Source organism: Narcine bancroftii, chromosome 3 (assembly GCF_036971445.1).
Source record: "Narcine bancroftii isolate sNarBan1 chromosome 3, sNarBan1.hap1, whole genome shotgun sequence".
NCBI lineage: Eukaryota > Metazoa > Chordata > Chondrichthyes > Torpediniformes > Narcinidae > Narcine > Narcine bancroftii.
Genome location: NC_091471.1, coordinates 50,149,892 through 50,167,084, shown reverse-complemented (window position 1 = coordinate 50,167,084; position 17,193 = coordinate 50,149,892). Strand labels below are relative to the sequence as shown.

Genomic DNA, 17,193 nt, shown 5'->3' with positions numbered 1-17,193 from the left:
TTGACAAAGATCTAAAATAACAAGTGATTGCATTTAGAAGTGGTGCTGGATATACATGAAGCTTACATCTTTTGTCACATCACCAAAGTATCTCTTGCTATCCCAATGACCACTCATTTCAACACAACTTTATATTAGTTTAATTCATTTTTATTGTTACAATATACCTAGTACAATGAGACATTTTAATTTTCTTCAAGCATTCTAGCAGGTAAATTCTAACCTTCATATAAAGTAGTAGGAGGACAGGAACATAATCAAAACATATAGATTTACAATGACACAAACAAAATCTTATTACAAAAACAAGGGTAGAATAAGAGCATTGTTATAGGGCTCATTCAAGAGCCTGATGGCTGTGGAGAAGAAACTGCCTCTAAGGCTGGTGCATGTCTTCTACCCAATGGAAGGGGGGTCCAGTGAGATGGGGTCCAGTGTGTGATGGGTTCTTCAGTATTTTGGCTGCCTTTCCCTGGCAGCACGATTTGTAGATGTCCTTGGAAAGGAAGGAAGTTTGCATGAGATTATGAGATGCATTTTCCACCTTCTGCAACTCCTGATGGTGAGCAGAGCAGCTCCCATACCACGCCATGATACAAGCAACAAGTAGCTTTTGTTGGGGCACCAGTAGAAGATAATGAAAGACATTGGAGACACACCAAACTTTTTTAGTCTTCCTAGAAAGTAGAGACGTTGGTGCACTTTCTTGACCATCAGTGTTCAGGACATTGGAGATGTTTAATCGAAGGAGCTTGGAGTTACAGTTGGGGTAGCACGGAGAGCCAAGCATTTTGCGCAACGCATTTACAGCACCAGTAATTGTGACCGGGGTTCAAATCCTGCTCTATCTGTAAAGAGTTTGTATGTACTTCCCATTATCTGTGTGGGATTTCTCCAGGGGCTCCGGTTTCCTCCCACCATTCAAAATGTACCGGGTGCGTAGATTAATTGGGTTTAAATTGGGCAGCACAGACTTTTGGGCTGAAATGGCCTGTTACCGTGCTGTATGTCTAAATTAAAAATTTTAAATATAAATTATAATATTTTAAATTTATTCACACTTTGCATTTCTGTGCTATTGATATGGACAGAGGTGGGGACTGATCCGCTCCTACAGTCAGTTGTCATTTCCTTTGTCTTGTTGAGAGAGGTGGTTATCTTGGCACTGTGCCACTTGTCTTTCATTTTCCTTCCTGTATGTTGCCTCATAATTATTTGTCACACGTCCTGTGACTGTGATATCAGCAAATTGGAAGAGTAAGAATGGTATTTATATGTGGATGTAAAAAAAAATATAGTATATACATACTGATACTTTAGTTCCAAATATTGCCAATGTGATTGAATTGTAAAGAACTGCACTCTCTCTCTCTCTCTCTCTCTCTCTCTCTCTCTCTCTCTCTCTCTCTCTCTCTCTCTCTATTTTTTTCTTGTGAGTTTGTGGCCCATTTGAAGTGAGCAGTGCAAATTTCAGTCTCAACCCAAGCCTGGAGGTCATGCCTAACTGTACATTTAGGGAGGGTGGTAAAGATGGCATATCTCCCTTCATAGTTCAGGGGAAAGAATATAAAAGTTGTCATGCAATATTATAACTTAAAAAAAAACATGTCAGCCCAAACTTGGAGAATTGAGTGCAGTTCTGGTCACTGCACTTTTGAAAATACAAGGGCCTAACCTTTTAACCAGGATCATTGGGATTGGAGACCAGCCATTGTTTGGAATCTTCCAGATTTCGGAATCATTTTAAAATGGCGGTCCCTTTAAGCAATGTGTCATTTCAAAATTGCACAAAATGGGGCGCGACAGCCTAATTAAATTTGTCTCTTCCCTCTTTGTTGGAAGAGACAAGCCTTCGTGGGTGGAAATGGAACAAAGTCCAAGAGAGAGATTGGCAGAAGACTTTATATACAAATGGGGTACTAAATTTATTTCTGCTAAAAAGGAGGCACCATTTATTAAGCACATTATTAAGCAACTGATAGTGCCCAACAATTTAAGCACATTTTGAATATCTAGCATAAATTGAATAATTTAATTGGTTCCATGAAAAAGATCATTCCAAAAATGCGCTTGATTCAAAATAGAATAATTCCTTTAACTATGGACAATTTAATTCTACATGCCTGGTCGCATAAAGGGATCACATATGTAGAAGATTACTACGTACAAGAGGAATTGATGTCATTCAAACAGTTAAAAAATAAATGCAATATCCATTATAATACAATCTTCTGCTAATTTCAGTTAGGAGCTTTTTTTAGAGATGTATTAGGACCGACCATGATTTTACCAGAGTGCAATGAAATGGAGATTTCGAAAGGGCAACACAAAGAAATTGACATCAGTAATGCACTTCTACTTCATTCGTGTATTCCTAAGCGGGAGCTATATAAATCCAAACAAAGATGGGAATCAGACTTGAATATTAGTATTAAAGACCTGGTCTGATTTATGTCATGACTGCATGACTAATACAATTAATATAAGATATAGATTGGTGCAATATAATTTTTTCCATCAGCTATATCTTACCCCACAGAAACAGCATAAATTAAATTCCAATATATCTGATATATGTTTTAGATGTGGGGAAGAAGCAGGTACCTTTTTACATTCTACCTGCTCATGCTCTAAACTAAAAACTTTTTGGGAAAATTTAAGAATTTTATTAAAGTAGATTATTGGGAAGCAATTGCCACAAAGTCCAGAATCGTTTCCTTTAGGAAGTATTATGGACATAAGGCCTAAAATGAGGCTGTCGAGGTACCAATTAGAATTTTGTAAGATTGCATTAGCAGTGGCCAGAAAATGTACTGGAAGCCTGATTCCCTTCTGGACATAGCCCAAAGGAATGCGGAAATGCATAGGTGTCTTCCCCTGGAGAAAATTACTTACAATTTAAGGAAAAAGTACAATATGTTTTTGTAGGTATGCCAGCCATATTTACAAATGCAGGGTTGAATACTTTAGGCACTCTAATTTTTTTTGAATTTTTTTTTATCCTTTCTTCTCCTATATTTGAGATCTCAGTAGGAAAAAAAAGAACTGGGCTTTCTGAACTAGATTCCAAATCCCAAAAATTCCTTTATCTTTCTTTTTTTACCTCTATCTTTTTCTTTTTTTAATTTCTTTATTATTTCTTTCTTTTCTTTTTTCTTTGTTTTATTTTTGAGAGGTTTTTGTTTGGGGGAGGAGGGATGGGGTCTTTTCATTTTTGGAAATTTGGACAAACTATATCAGTGATTCCTTTTCATTTGTTTTATATATTTGTGATGGTTAATTATTGATACTTGTTTGATCATAAAACTAAAACAAAATATTTTTAAAAAGGGGCGCGGGGTGTTAAATGAATTTAGATAAAGACCATAATATCACGATCATTTTGTTTTTATTTTAAAGTAAAATTTCATAATAAAGCCCCAGTCCCTGTCCCTGCCATCCCCATCCCCACCCTCTCCTACCTTTGGTGGAAAGGTGACTCTCATCCCCGAGCACCCGGTGGGAGAGAAGCAGGCTGCGGCTAGCATCTGGCTCACTAAGGGAGAAATGGCCGTCTTCCTTACCCATAATCTCCCATGCAGCTGGAACCGTTCTGGCACCAGCAGCAAGTAAACTCTGGGCTCACCAGCACTGCACCCCTGAGGGACCGACAGATGGGCAGCCAGGCATGGACGACAGATGGGCAGCCGGGGGCGGGTGATGGATGTGGGCGGATGACGGACAGGCGGCCGGGGGTGGGCAGGGGAAGGCGATGGCCAGGGGTGGAGGTGGCGATGGCTGGGGGCGGGCGATGGACAGGTGGCCGGTGGTGAGCGATGGACGGGAGGCGAGGGGCGGGCTATGGACGTGTGATGGATGGACAGCCAAGGGTGGGCGGCTGGGGCCGGGCAGGGAATGGCCGGGGGAAACCGACAGATATCCAGGGGTGAGCGGGGGATGGCCAGGGGCGGGGGCTAGGAGAGAGATAGTCCGGCATTTTCATTACGGAAAATAGTGCTGGTTTTTGGAGGTTGCTGGTGTTCTGAATCCCGGATAAAAGGTCAGGCACTGTATGTGGTAGTGTTGGAGGGAGTTTAGAAGAGTTCATGGGTATCTTGTCTGAACTGTAAACTTCAGATTTTTTCCCCTAGAACGAAAGAGGCTGAGGGGTGTCCTGATAGAGACATAAAATTATGACAGGTCTGTGGTAGGGCAGATCGTCAGATTTTTTCCCCCCACAGTAGGGGCATCAAAAACAAAAGTGCACAGGTTAAGATCAGATGAAAGAGTTTTAAAAGGGATCAGAGAAGCTATTCTTCTACATGGAGTGAGCAGCCAGAGAAGATGAGGCAATTGCACATCTTTGAATCAGATACAATTGCTTCCTTTAAGAGATAAAAATTAAATAGGCAAAACATAGACGGTACATTGCTGGGACTCAACAACCCTCTCTGCAAATGGATTTTGGGTTTCTTTTTTTTTAATTTTTTTTTGTTTTTCACACTATGAACCATACTGACCAAAATACACACAAACGTTTCCCTCTTGAATATACACAGTGTCATTTTCTCCCCTTTCCCCCTCCCTTCCCTCCCTCCTTCACCTGCCCCCTCCCCACCCACTCAACGTTCAATATATATGATACATTAAACCCATTAAACAATGTCATCACACAATGAAAATAAACAAGAAAATTGTGTCATCTACTTTTACATACTGGGTCAGTTCATTTTGTCGTCTTCTCCTTCTGTCATTTTAGGGGGTGGAGGTCCGCGGTAAGCCCTCTCTGTTGTGTTCCATGTACGGTTCCCAAATTTGTTTGAATACTGTGATGTTATTTCTCAAATTATATGTTATTTTTCCCAATGGAATACATTTATTCTTTTCTATGTACCATTGCTGTATTCTTAGGCTATCTTCTAATTTCCAGGTTTACATAATACATTGTTTTGCTACAACTAAGTTTCTTGACAGAAAAACCAGAGTCAGTCCAGGTTGGTCGCATAAACTCAAGTCCAATCACGCTGAGTATTGGCACACTTCAGGGCTACGTGCTCATGCTCCTAACTCACGACTGCATTGCCAGATTCAGTTCAAGCAGGATCATCAAGTTTGCAGATGATACAGCAGTAGTCCGTTTACAGAGATGAGTTTCAGTGGCCAACAGAGTAATGTGAGAATAACAACCTGGAGCTCTGTGTGAATAAGAAAAAGGAGATGATTGTGGAATTCAGGAGGACGAAGGTCAAAGTAGTGGGTTGTAGGACAGGGGGCAATGAGTCAGAATACAGGAGGGAGATTGAAAACTTGGCTGAATGGTCCACCAACAACAACCCCGCACACAATTTCACCAAAACCAAGTAGTGGATTGTCGACTTTAGGAGGGGTAAACCAGAGGGGTACGATCATTGTTTGAATGCCTGAGAGTCACTGTGTGTATGTATATGCTCCATGATCTGGAGACACCGCGGAGATAATGAACGAACTTAAAGGTCAACAGGGACATAATGGGCTGGACAGCACCATGGATCTGTAACTCTGTAAGGTTAATGTTCAAAATAGAACCATCAAACACTCCACTACAGAAAACAAGCTCTTCGGTTCTTCTACTCTGCACCAAACTATTATTCTGCCTGGAACCCTTAACCTGCACCCAGTCCATAGCCCTCCAATCCCCTCTCATCCGTGCATCTGTCTAAATTTTTCTTAAATGTGAAAATTGAGCCCACACTTACCACTTCACCTGGCAACTCATTCCACACTCCCACCACTCTCTGTGTGAAGAAGTTCCCCCTAATGTACCCCCTAAACTTTTCCCCTTTCATCCTTAATCCATGTCCTCTAGTTTGTTTCTCACCTACCCTCAGTGGAAAAAAAACAGCCTGTTTTCTCTATCCACACCCCTCATAATTTTTTAATACCTCTCTAGAATCTTCCCTCATTCTTCTATCTTCCAGGAAATAAAGTCCTGACCTATTCAACCTTTCCCTGGAACTCAGTTCCTCAAGTCCTGGCAACATCCTTGTAAATCTTCTCTGACTTATTGATAGCTTTCCTGTAGTCAGGTGACCAAAACTGCACACAATTCTCCAAATTTGGCCTCATCAATATTTAATACAACTTTAACATAAAATCCAAACTCCTGTACTCAATATTTTGATTTATGAAAACCATTATGCCAAGAGTCCCATTTACCTGTGATGCCACTCTCAGGGAATTATGTATTTGTATCCCCAGATCCCTCTGTTCCACTGCACTCCTCAGGGCCCTACCATTTACGGGGTTGTGTGAGACCTGTGTTCTATGATAGGAATATACAGAACTTATCGACCTGAAATAAAACTGCTGAATTTAGTCATCCTTTATTAAAATCTTGCAGTTGACAGGAATAACAGGGAAAGGACCTGCTCCTAACTGCTGCCTAGTGGCTGAACCTGTGCAAAGTTAAGACTTTCTTAAAACATGAACAATGACATTGAAATCAAATAGGAGAGGGTAGAAAATTGCAATAAGAATTTGGAAGTGTAACTGACTTTGTGTACCACCATTCTGGGGTTTCTGTATCCAATGGCACAACTTTCTAAGATTCGATAACACCTAGAATCACACTCTTTTTGGAGGGTTGTGAACACTCTTCGGAGACAAACATCTCTATTTCATTAATTTTTAAAATTTTTTAATCAACATGAAGTTACAAAACAAACAAAATCAAAGAAATGTTACAAATATATACAATAAAATACCAAAATCGAACACATGTTGATATAGGAAAGAAAGAAGAATCAAAACATTATCACAAGGATGAAATTCTGCACTATTGTTTATAAATACAAAATTGCATACTGTGCCAATCCTCAAAAGTAGGAAGCAGAAAAAAAAAATCATTTCTGGTTGCACTTGGCCATCTCTGGTGGACTGGCCACAATTTTCACCTGCCTGCTACCAGATTCCTAAAACAGGAACTCTACTCTGGGCTTTGTTGTAGGAGCTAGAGAAAGTGTTTCAAAGATGTTCCCAAAGTCCCCTTGAAAAATTATCGATTAATTGTTCACAACCTTACTCCACATGATCCCCAGAATAAAGGGCCTTTATTCTCCTGCATAAATAACTTAATATTTGCAGTTGTGTCCTCGGCAGGTATGGCTTCTCAAATCATACTGTGTTCATTCCCTGAGAGGTTGGAACTCATACTGGAGGTTTTTCTACTGCAGCATATCATCATCCTCTTGCACCCATCATTTCATCAGATTCAAGGTGGTTCCATTCTTTTGAGATTAATATAGTTTTATTTAATTAATGTAAAACCATTTTTCTCTTTTGATTTTCATTTGGGAATTGTTTTTCAACAATATGAAACCATTCTTCATAGCATTCTACCTTGCATAATTCCTCACATTACTTGGTCCACCTTGTCCCATTCTTTTGGTTTTACTTCTCGTAATTAATAGCTTTGAATATAGAACATTAAACAGTACAACTCCTTGTGTCCACAATTTTGTGCTGACCAATCTAGACCTACTGCTCAACAATTCAATATTTCTCTCTCTCTCACACCCATAGCCTTCTATTTTTTTCTTGCATCCACGCACCACTCTGTGTAAAAAAGAACTTGTGTCTGACATCTCCCCAAAACTTTCCTCCACTCACCTTAAACAGATGCCCTCTATCATTTCCTACTGTTGCCCTGGGAAAAAAGGTGTTATCCGTGAGAAGACTATGCTTCTCTATTTGTTCATAAATCCTTACCCTTAGATTGTCCACCACTGATGTAAGACTCGCTGGTCTATAATACCCAGGTTCATATTCTTATCATTCTTAAATAAAGGGACCACATTTACCATTCTCCAAACCTCTCCTGTTCCCAGAGAGGGCAGAAAGATAATTGCCAATGCCTCAGCAATTCATACCTCACTTTCTTAGTAACCTGCTGTATATCTTGTCTTGGACCTGGGGACTTACCTATCCAATTGTTTTTTTTAAAGTTCCAGCACTTCTTCTTTCTTAGTCTGTACTACAGTGACCTCATATTCACTCCAAGGTATCTCTCCCTGGTGAACACTGAAGCAAAGTATTCATTTAGGACCTTCCCCCACTTCCAACACCTTCTGGCATTCCACCTCCCCCACCCTACACCTTTCCCCCACCCCAACTTTAACCCTGAGCAATCCTGCATATATGTGGAATTCCTTGGGATTTTCCTTAATCCCACTTGCCAGGGCATCCTCATGCCCTCTTCTAGTTTTTCTGACTCCTTTCTGAAATTCCTTCCTGGCTATCATATCATTCTCATGAGCCCTTCCTGACTTTTCCTCTCTAAACCTATGTATGCTTCCTTCTTTCACTTGGCTAGTGGTCTCACCTCTCCTGTCAACCATGGCTTCTGTACCCCATCATCCTTTTCTTGTCTTAATGGGACAAAACAATCCGAATTCCGTGCAAGTGGTTCCTTAACATCCTCCGCAGTTCCCTGAGACTATCTGTTTCCAGTTTACTTTCCCAAGTCCCTGCCTAACCCCTTTGAAATTAGCCCTTGCTCAGTTAAACACTTTCCCATTTTGTCTACTCCTATCCTTAGTTATGATGAAGGTCAGGGCTCGATTGCTTCTATCAATGTCCCTTGCAACTTTACCATATAATTTCTCCTTCTGTCCTTCTGCTGTCTTCCATTTAGAGTACATACTATCAGTTCCCCTGTTAATGACTCATGAGGTGAGAATCCCACTGAATAGGAGGAACTTTGTCTGATTTTATCTTCCGAAAATCTAACCCTTTCTAAGTCTTTCATTTATGGTTCTGTTCATACATTTGATGATTCCAGGGTCTGTAGATTATGGTTTACATACAACTTCCCTTTCAATATCCAAAAGTACAATTTTGCTTGTATTACCTACTCAGTAAAATGATTTCTCTGACCTGATTGAATTATATTTGATAAACTACATGCAAACATTACTTCCACATTCATATTTTAGCTATAGGTAGAGTACAAAAAAAAGTCTCAATCAAGAAAAGACTCAAAAGTACAATAAAATCTGTCTCTACAAATTGCCATGGTCCTTCTGATCATCAAGTGTACCTTGGAAGTTCTCTCTTCATTTATAGGTCTCAGGTGTGAGTTGAACAGATCAAACAATTGTAATAAAATTTATCCATTCTCTTTCTGGTGTGACTGCCATCCAGTTACATTTACTATAGTTAATCTAATCATTCTTTGATGAGCCTTTTCCCGATACCATCTTTCTGTTGTAATGCATGTATCAATCTTTCTTTCAGTGCATAGTTTGCCTGTTTAACTCCGACAGTTCATTCATAAGACTTGCTACGAGGTCATCCTTTACCCGAGGTTTTACATCCTGCTCTTGAAGGTTTATGCTGTTTATCCAGCAGCTGTCATTGCCTTAGAACAATGCAGCATAGTAAATCCCCTTTGACCTTAATGTTATGCCGGCCTATATAATTTCAACACAAAAATAAATAAATAAATAAATAGCCCCTTATGGTTTACATTACAACTTGCAACATCCAATAAGTATAATTTCACTTGCATTATTTGCTCAGGAAAATGATTCTCTGATCTGATTCCATTAATTTTGATAGTCTGCGTGCAGACAGTATCTTCCACATTAATATTTTTGCTATTGTTAGCTTAGAAAAATAGTCCAAATCCAATAAAAGACTCAAAGGTTTCAGTACAATAATACCTGCCTCTATATATTGCCACCTTTTCTTTTCTTTTCATCCATCTGCCTGTCTAAGTGTCTCTTAAATGTCCCTAATGTTTCAAACTCCACCACCACCCCTCGTAAGGCATTCCAGGCATCTACAACTCTCTGCAAAAAAAAAGGTGCCCCTGATATCTCCCCTAAACCTTCCTCCCTTCCATTTGTACAGATGTCCTCTGATGTTTGCTACTCCAACCTGGGGAACAAATGGGTGCTGGCTGTCTACTTTATCTATGGCTCTCAAAATCTTGAAGATCTCTATTAAGTCACCTCTCATCCTTCGTTCCAAAGAGAAAAGTTCTAGCTCTGCTAACCTTGCTTCATAAGGCAAGTTCTCTAATCCAAGCAACAATCTGGTATATCTCCTGTGCATCCTCACCATAACTTCCACATCCTTCCTATAATGAGGTGACCAGAACGGAACACAATATTCTAACTGTGGTCTCACCAGATATTTGTAGAGCTGCAACATAACCTCTCAACACTTAAACTCAATCCCCTGACAAATGAAGCCCAGAATCCCATAGGCCTTCTTAATTATCCAGATTCTTCTGTTCTTCCACACTGTTAAGTATCCAACCATTAACCCTGTACTCAGCCTTCAGGTTTGACCTTCCAAAATGCATTGTCTCACACTTATCTCGATTGATATTCATTGCCACTTTTCCACCCAACTCTGCATTCTGTCAGTATCCTTTTGTAACATACAACAAACTTCAACATTATGCACAACTCTTCCAACCTTCATTATCATCTGTAAACTTGTGGATTCATCCTTCTGCTCCTTCATCTAGGTCATTTATAAAAATCACAAAGAATATGGATGCCAGAACACCACTTGTCACTGACGTCATTGTTTTACTTTTAAAATTTTATTTTAAAATGCTAACTACCTGCTGCAACATTTTATCATTCATTGATGTTCCTATTCTAATTGTAACTCTCTCTGTCTACATGCTAACCACCACACAGATCCTGTCCATTTCTGGTTTTCTTAGTCCCAGGAATATTTTCCCGCTCGTAAGTCTCTCTGATCAGGTTAGATGCAGCCACAGTGACTTGTACCTACTCCCTTTTCCCTTGTTCTCCTCCTCGGTTTTTATGTTTCCCTTCTCAGAACCCCACAATTGACACACTCTATAAGTAGTTCTCCCTGAATCTAGAAGACTAGGTTGCACAATATGCACATAAACCTCTGCCTTCTAAGGTTATTGAAACTAAGAAATAGTACTGTTAATGTTATATAAATTACTACAAGTAATGTAACATAACTAACAAGACACCAGAAAAAGACAGACATTGAGTTATAAAGCATGGAAACAGGCCCAACTTGTCCACGCCAGCCCAGCTGTCTGCCTATCCAAATACCTGTCTATTTATCTTCTTAACATTCTAATTGTTCTTGCCTCTGACAGCTCTTTCCACTTCTCTATTATCTTCAATGTGAAAAAGGTTTCTTATGAAGTATTTCCTCTCTTTCTTTCAATCAATGCCCTCTAGTTTTAGATTAACCCACATTGAGAGAAAAAACTTGACTATTCATCTCATTTTTGTCACTCCTGATTTTACATCAGTCTATAAGGTCTCAGAACTTTTTGGGAACTGTTCATTTGTACTCCTAGATCTTTCTGACAACACTGTCCAGAACCCTACCAGTTACTATGCAAGTCCTAGCCTGGTTTAACCCAGGAAAATACAACACTTCACATGTGTCTGTGTTAAATTTCAACTGCCTTTTCAAGTCCTACTTTCCCAGTGGACCACAATCCTTTTGCAATATGACAAAAGATTTCATGACAAGAAATTATACAAACTATTATAAAATGCCATGCAGAATTTGGTTTTATGTAATCTTATGCAGCTTTTAACTCTTCACCAAATATTAACTTCAACTCCTTTATAATTAATTCTGACTCAGATTCTAGATGCAACTCGCCCAGTTATTGACCTCAATTGTGCAGTTTGATCAGGATTATCATAGTATCTTTGGAAAATTGCCTGTATTTATCCCAATCCCAATTTACAAGAGAATAATGCTGGTGACGAAGTTCAAAGTTCAGATTTATTACAAGAGTACATACATGACATCACATACAACCCTGAAATGCTTTCTGCTGATCAGGGAGAATTTCTACTTATCAGTAGTTCAATAAAACAACTGCACTCAACAAAAAAAAATGTATACAAAGGAGAAATGTAAATAAGTAGGAAGTGCAATCAAACTGTAAAATACCGAAAGTAAATATTCAATAATAAATAGTGTGCAAACTGTCTTTAATTGAGTCTCTGACTGAATTTCTTGTTTAGGAATCTGATGGTAGTAATTGTTTCTGAACCTGATGGCATGTGTCTTGTGGCACTTTTTTCATGGGAGCAGCAAGAACAGAGAAAGATTTTTTTCTGTAATCAGTCCTGTTTCATAAAAAATGTTGTTTATGAAAAGTTCTGTGAGCTCTCATAGGATGTTGGGAGTACTCATGATTAAATGCACATCTTCCTGAAGGTACTGCCATTTTCATCACTATGTTGTGGTCGCCTTGACCACAACCCACACCTTGGGTTGCATCCCATTGTTTCTCAGCATCCTCCTTTTCTCCACCTCTAATTGAACCCCTCATTCATTGCCACAGAGGGCAGTAGAGGCAGGTTCATTAAATATACTTAAGAGGGAATTAGATCTATTTCTTCAGTATAAGGGTATTAAAGGTTACGGAGAAAAGGCGGGGACGGGGTACTGAACTTTAAGATCAGCCATGATCTCGTTGAATGGCGGAGCAGGCTCGAAGGGTCGAATGACCTACTCCTGCTCCTATCTTCTATGTTTATGTTTCTATTATGAAAGGGGAAAAAAAAACTATTAAAAACTTTGATGAAGAAATTTCTGCTTATCCCAATCCAGAATGACTTTTCCCTCATCCCAAAACCAGACCTTTTCTCTGCAAGAAACTGTTTTTCAGCAGCTATTGTATCAACTTGAGTGAAAACAGTTTTACATAACTTGGCCATTATGCTCAGCACAGAGATGTGGGCCAAAGGTTCTGTTCCTGTCCTGCATTGTTCTGTTCTCACCTCAATATATCTTTATTCAATTCAACAGGATCACTATTCTTTTGTACACCATTTAGTCATGGCCATTCTAATGCAATCTCCCCTCATGGGCCATCACCTGCTTCCTAGGATTCCAATTAGGTAAATCGATGTTTGCATAAGCCCCTTTCACACTTGCATCCCACTAAATTGGCCATTCAGTGTCCTGGGATAGAAATGGGGGTTTGGCTTTTCACACTTGACCACTCCTAACTGGGACACTGAATGCTTTCACACTTGCAAGGAGCCAACCCCAGGATTAGGATGACATCACGACAGATCGAGTGATGGTGGACCTGCCCTAATTCCTGATCAATGTATTATGATCTGATATTTGAACAAAATTAATCATGCCTAATTATAACATAACAAAGTTTTATGTACAGCACAGTCTGAGCCCTTCAGCTCCTGTTGATATTGTGCTGACCTATATAAACCTTTATAAGGGACCGTGGGAAAGTGCAAACAATAAATAACAATAGTGGACAATTTTTAAATAGGGTGGGAAAGTTGGAGGCGCTATAGCGTTCAATTTATATAGCGTGGAAAGGTTGGTAGCTATATCGCGTATAATTTAAACAGTGTGAGAAAATTGGTAGCACTATTGTCTACAATGTATAAATACTGTGGGGAAAGCAATGGTTGGCCTGCCCTCCCAGAATGCCATGTGGCAGAGAAAGAGCTGTATGTCTAGCTGCATGTATGGAGAATTCATAGTGAGGTTTCTCTGCGCATGGCATTCTGGGAAGTCAGACCCGCCATTGCTTTTTCCCTCGGTCTTTATAAATTGTGCGCTATAGCAGTACCATTTTCCCCATTCTGTCAAAAAAATTGTCCACTATTGCTATTTATTACTGTTTATTGGTATTTATTTCCCCTCTCTCTCTCTCTCTCTCTCTTTCACTGTAACTTTACCATGGCAAAGTTTATACCTTCATTTTAATCTTTTCTTCCTGCACTTACACAAAAACTTGGGTCATTTCAATCCCACAATGCAATTACCTCTTTCACACTTGCTTGATTGCATCGCCAGCGGCTGCAGATTTTGCTTTCACGCAAGACACTTTAAAGGCCGATTGGCGTTTGATTCCTGGGATCACTTACAAGCATGAAAGGGGCTAAAGTCTCCAAAATAGTGGTATCAAACTTATATGTGATAAGCAACTTTTTCATTTGGACTAGAGAAAGTATCCTGTCTGGATGTAGCACAGATTGGAACAGGAACTGGTCTGCTCTAGATCACATGAAACTCCAGCACCTAATAGACTAAATACCTGAGATTGTTTGATTTCGGATCCTAAGCAGGGTCAGGACTAGTCAGTACTTGGAGGGGAGACCGCATAGGAACACCAGATGCTGAATGATTCTGTGAGAGGCACTGAACAAAGTGGCAACTCTGTGTCTGCCTATGGTAGACAAAATTTAAACAATTTAATATATGTTAAGCCCCTTTTACATTTGCATCCCAGTAAATCGGCCTTTGAGTGTCCCGTAGGAATGGGGGTTTGGCCTTTCACACTAGAGCACTGAACGTTTCACACTTGCAAGGGTTTATCCCCAGCTTTTGGTCTGTTCTACCATTAATAGAAAGTGCCTGCAATGCAATTGGTTGTTTCACACTTGCCTGATCTCAAAGCCAGCGTCCGCAGATGCCAGGGTCGAGGCCGGCAATCGCTGGCGTGTTATGACATCATCTGATGCTGGCATTGAGCAGGTTTTGCTTTCACACTTGCCACTTTAAAGGCCGAATGGCGCTGGATTCCTGGGATTACTGGCAAGTGTGAAAGGGGCTTGACATTCTAAATGTAGTATTATGCAACAACAATGGAAACTTTACCTTTACCTTTGTAAACTCAGCTCAGGAGTTACTTAAATCAACCACCTCTCTATCTTATCTTCATTTTTTCCCTGGAAAACTGTTAATAGATAATAGATAGCTAATGATGATGAGTTTATTTACATATGCATTGTACAAGGTACATATGCACCAGCATTCTTACTTCATGCTACTGAACAGGTACTTAAAAATAACCACAAAACAAGTATAAAAGTACAATGCAATGCGCAAAAAAACCACAATAGTGTACTTAATTTTATTAAAAAGAGACAAGATAGATAATAAATATTCACAGTTATCCCTGTACAAAAATAGTGAATTAGCAATAAAGCAGACAGTCCTTTTGTGATGTTGGATGTCCCTGTTTAGTGAAAAAAAGAGGTTCAAGACCCTGACAACAGTTGAAAAGAAACTGCCCTTGAACCTAGAGATACTGGTCTCCAGGCTTCATGCGTAAGGGTTCCATTCTACTCCTGCAGTGAAATGAGATTCACTGGTGGTGTGTTATACTGATGGCTGGCTCCGCCCCCATCTATCCAATATATAACCCCCCCCCCCCCCCCTAAACCCTGAGCACCTCTGTAAAACCCTTCCCTCAGTTATAAGCTAATAAAAGCGTATGTTCTCCTTCCAGTCGGGAGAGCTTTCATTCACGCTACAACCCCCAGCATACTATATTGGGCAGAAGATACTTGTGCATGAAAACATGAACCTCCAGATTCAAAAGCAGTTTCTTTCCTGCTGTTATAAGACTCTTAAATGGATTTCTCATTGGCAATAGATGCTGCATTTACTCTGTTTTTAATTGTATTTTTCTCCAAAGTTTAGAAGTTGTACATTCAAACTTATTGTCAGAATACATGCAGAGTACGTGCATGCCATCATACAGCACTGAGATTCTTTTTTCCTGCAGGCCAGGCAGAATTTCCACTGTAAACAGTACTCAAGAAAAGAGATACATAAACAAATGGGAGAAATATAAACAAATAAATGTAAACCAACAGAATAATATATAAAAAAATAATTTTCAGTAATTACTAATGTGTGAATGAGGCTCTGATTGAGTCTATTGTTTAGAAGTCTGACGGTGGAGGGGTAACAACTGTTTCTGAACCCGGTGGTATGAGTCTTATGGCATCTATACCTCTTTCCTGATTGTAGCAGCGAGAATAGAGAATCTCCTGGGTGGAGTGGATTGTTGCTGCGATCCAAGCAGCATTCCATGTAGAGTTTTTTGATGGTGAGGAGAATTTTGCCTGTGATGTATTGGACTGTGTCCATTTGCAGGGCTTTCCTCTCAAAGATATTGGTGCCCTCATACCATCCATAACGCACCTGGTCAGAACACGTTCCTCGACATGTCTGTGGAAGTTCGACAAGGTTTTGACGACATACTTCTGAAAACTCCTGAGAAAGTAGAGGCGCTGAAGTGCTTTCTTCATGAAATTTGGGTGTTGTGTCCAGGAAATGACTTCCGAAATAGTGACTTCTAGGAATTTCAAATTACTCACATCTCCACCTCTGATCCCCCAATGACTCATCTGGTTTTCCCATTGTAAAGTCTACGATAAAATCCTTCGTTTTGGAGACGTTGTTGTTGGTGCACCATTCAGCCAAGATTTCATTTTCCCTCCTGTATGGTGACTTAAATGACTTGATTTATTGTAACACTACTGCCTACACAGTTGCTTATTTATTGGTTGTGTGCATTGGCCTGCCTTCATAGCATGAAAAATGAAGCTTTCCACTCTATCTCAGTATTCGTGAATCAGTAAACAATCCAATTCAATTCAATCAAAGCCAACTAATATCTTAAAGATAATAATCATGCAACAAAGCTGATAAACAATGGATTTCTTTAATTTAAAATAAAAGCAGAAAGTTTGGGCAAAACAGGACAAGCTGGATCTGTTGGAAAAGAGAAGCAGAATCAAAACTATTCAGATTGTCATTCTGTTCTACTTGCAGGTTACGTAGATGTGGGTCTGATTCCTGAAGGAGCTCGAGATATTCGAGTGGAAGAGATAGCTGAAGCAGGGAATTTCTTAGCCTTGAGAAGTCAAGATCCAGAAAAGTATTTCCTCAATGGAGGGTTTATTATTCAGTGGAATGGAGACTACAACGCTGCTGGAACAACATTTAAATATGAAAGAAATGGTAATCTGGAAAATCTAACTGCTCCAGGACCTACAAAAGAGCCTGTTTGGATTCAGGTAATTCACATTTGAAAAATCTGAAAATATTAAACTAGTTGTAGAGCGCATCAAAAGAACCAAAGACTTGTTGATCCAAACCAAGGCTTTTATTAACTAAAAGACTGGAGCATATCACAAGTAGGTTGACCAGTTCAAAATGACCTGGTCTGGCTAGGAGCAATCCTTTAAGACCTGCCAGTAGGTGTGGCTACACTCTCTCCAATCACAGTCATCCTACACTACAATCTGTACATATACACATTGGTGATAGAATCTGTACTATCACATTCATCCCTTCTTTGAGAACTGACCCAGGGGTGGATGGAGGTTAGGGGCTGTACCGGTCAGGGGGCCTGACCATCCGGCGTGACCG

General features: G+C 39.7%; 1 protein-coding gene across 2 annotated transcripts in view; it reads left to right on the top strand.

Moving 5' to 3' along the window:
* adamts12 (ADAM metallopeptidase with thrombospondin type 1 motif, 12) overlaps nucleotides 1-17,193 on the top strand; it is a 727,938-nt gene that overhangs the window by 552,197 nt on the left and 158,548 nt on the right. For both annotated transcript variants that reach the window (XM_069924031.1, XM_069924030.1), the window contains exon 15: nucleotides 16,594-16,838. In XM_069924031.1, the coding sequence (XP_069780132.1) occupies nucleotides 16,594-16,838 (245 nt within the window). The remainder of the gene's footprint in view (nucleotides 1-16,593; nucleotides 16,839-17,193) is intronic.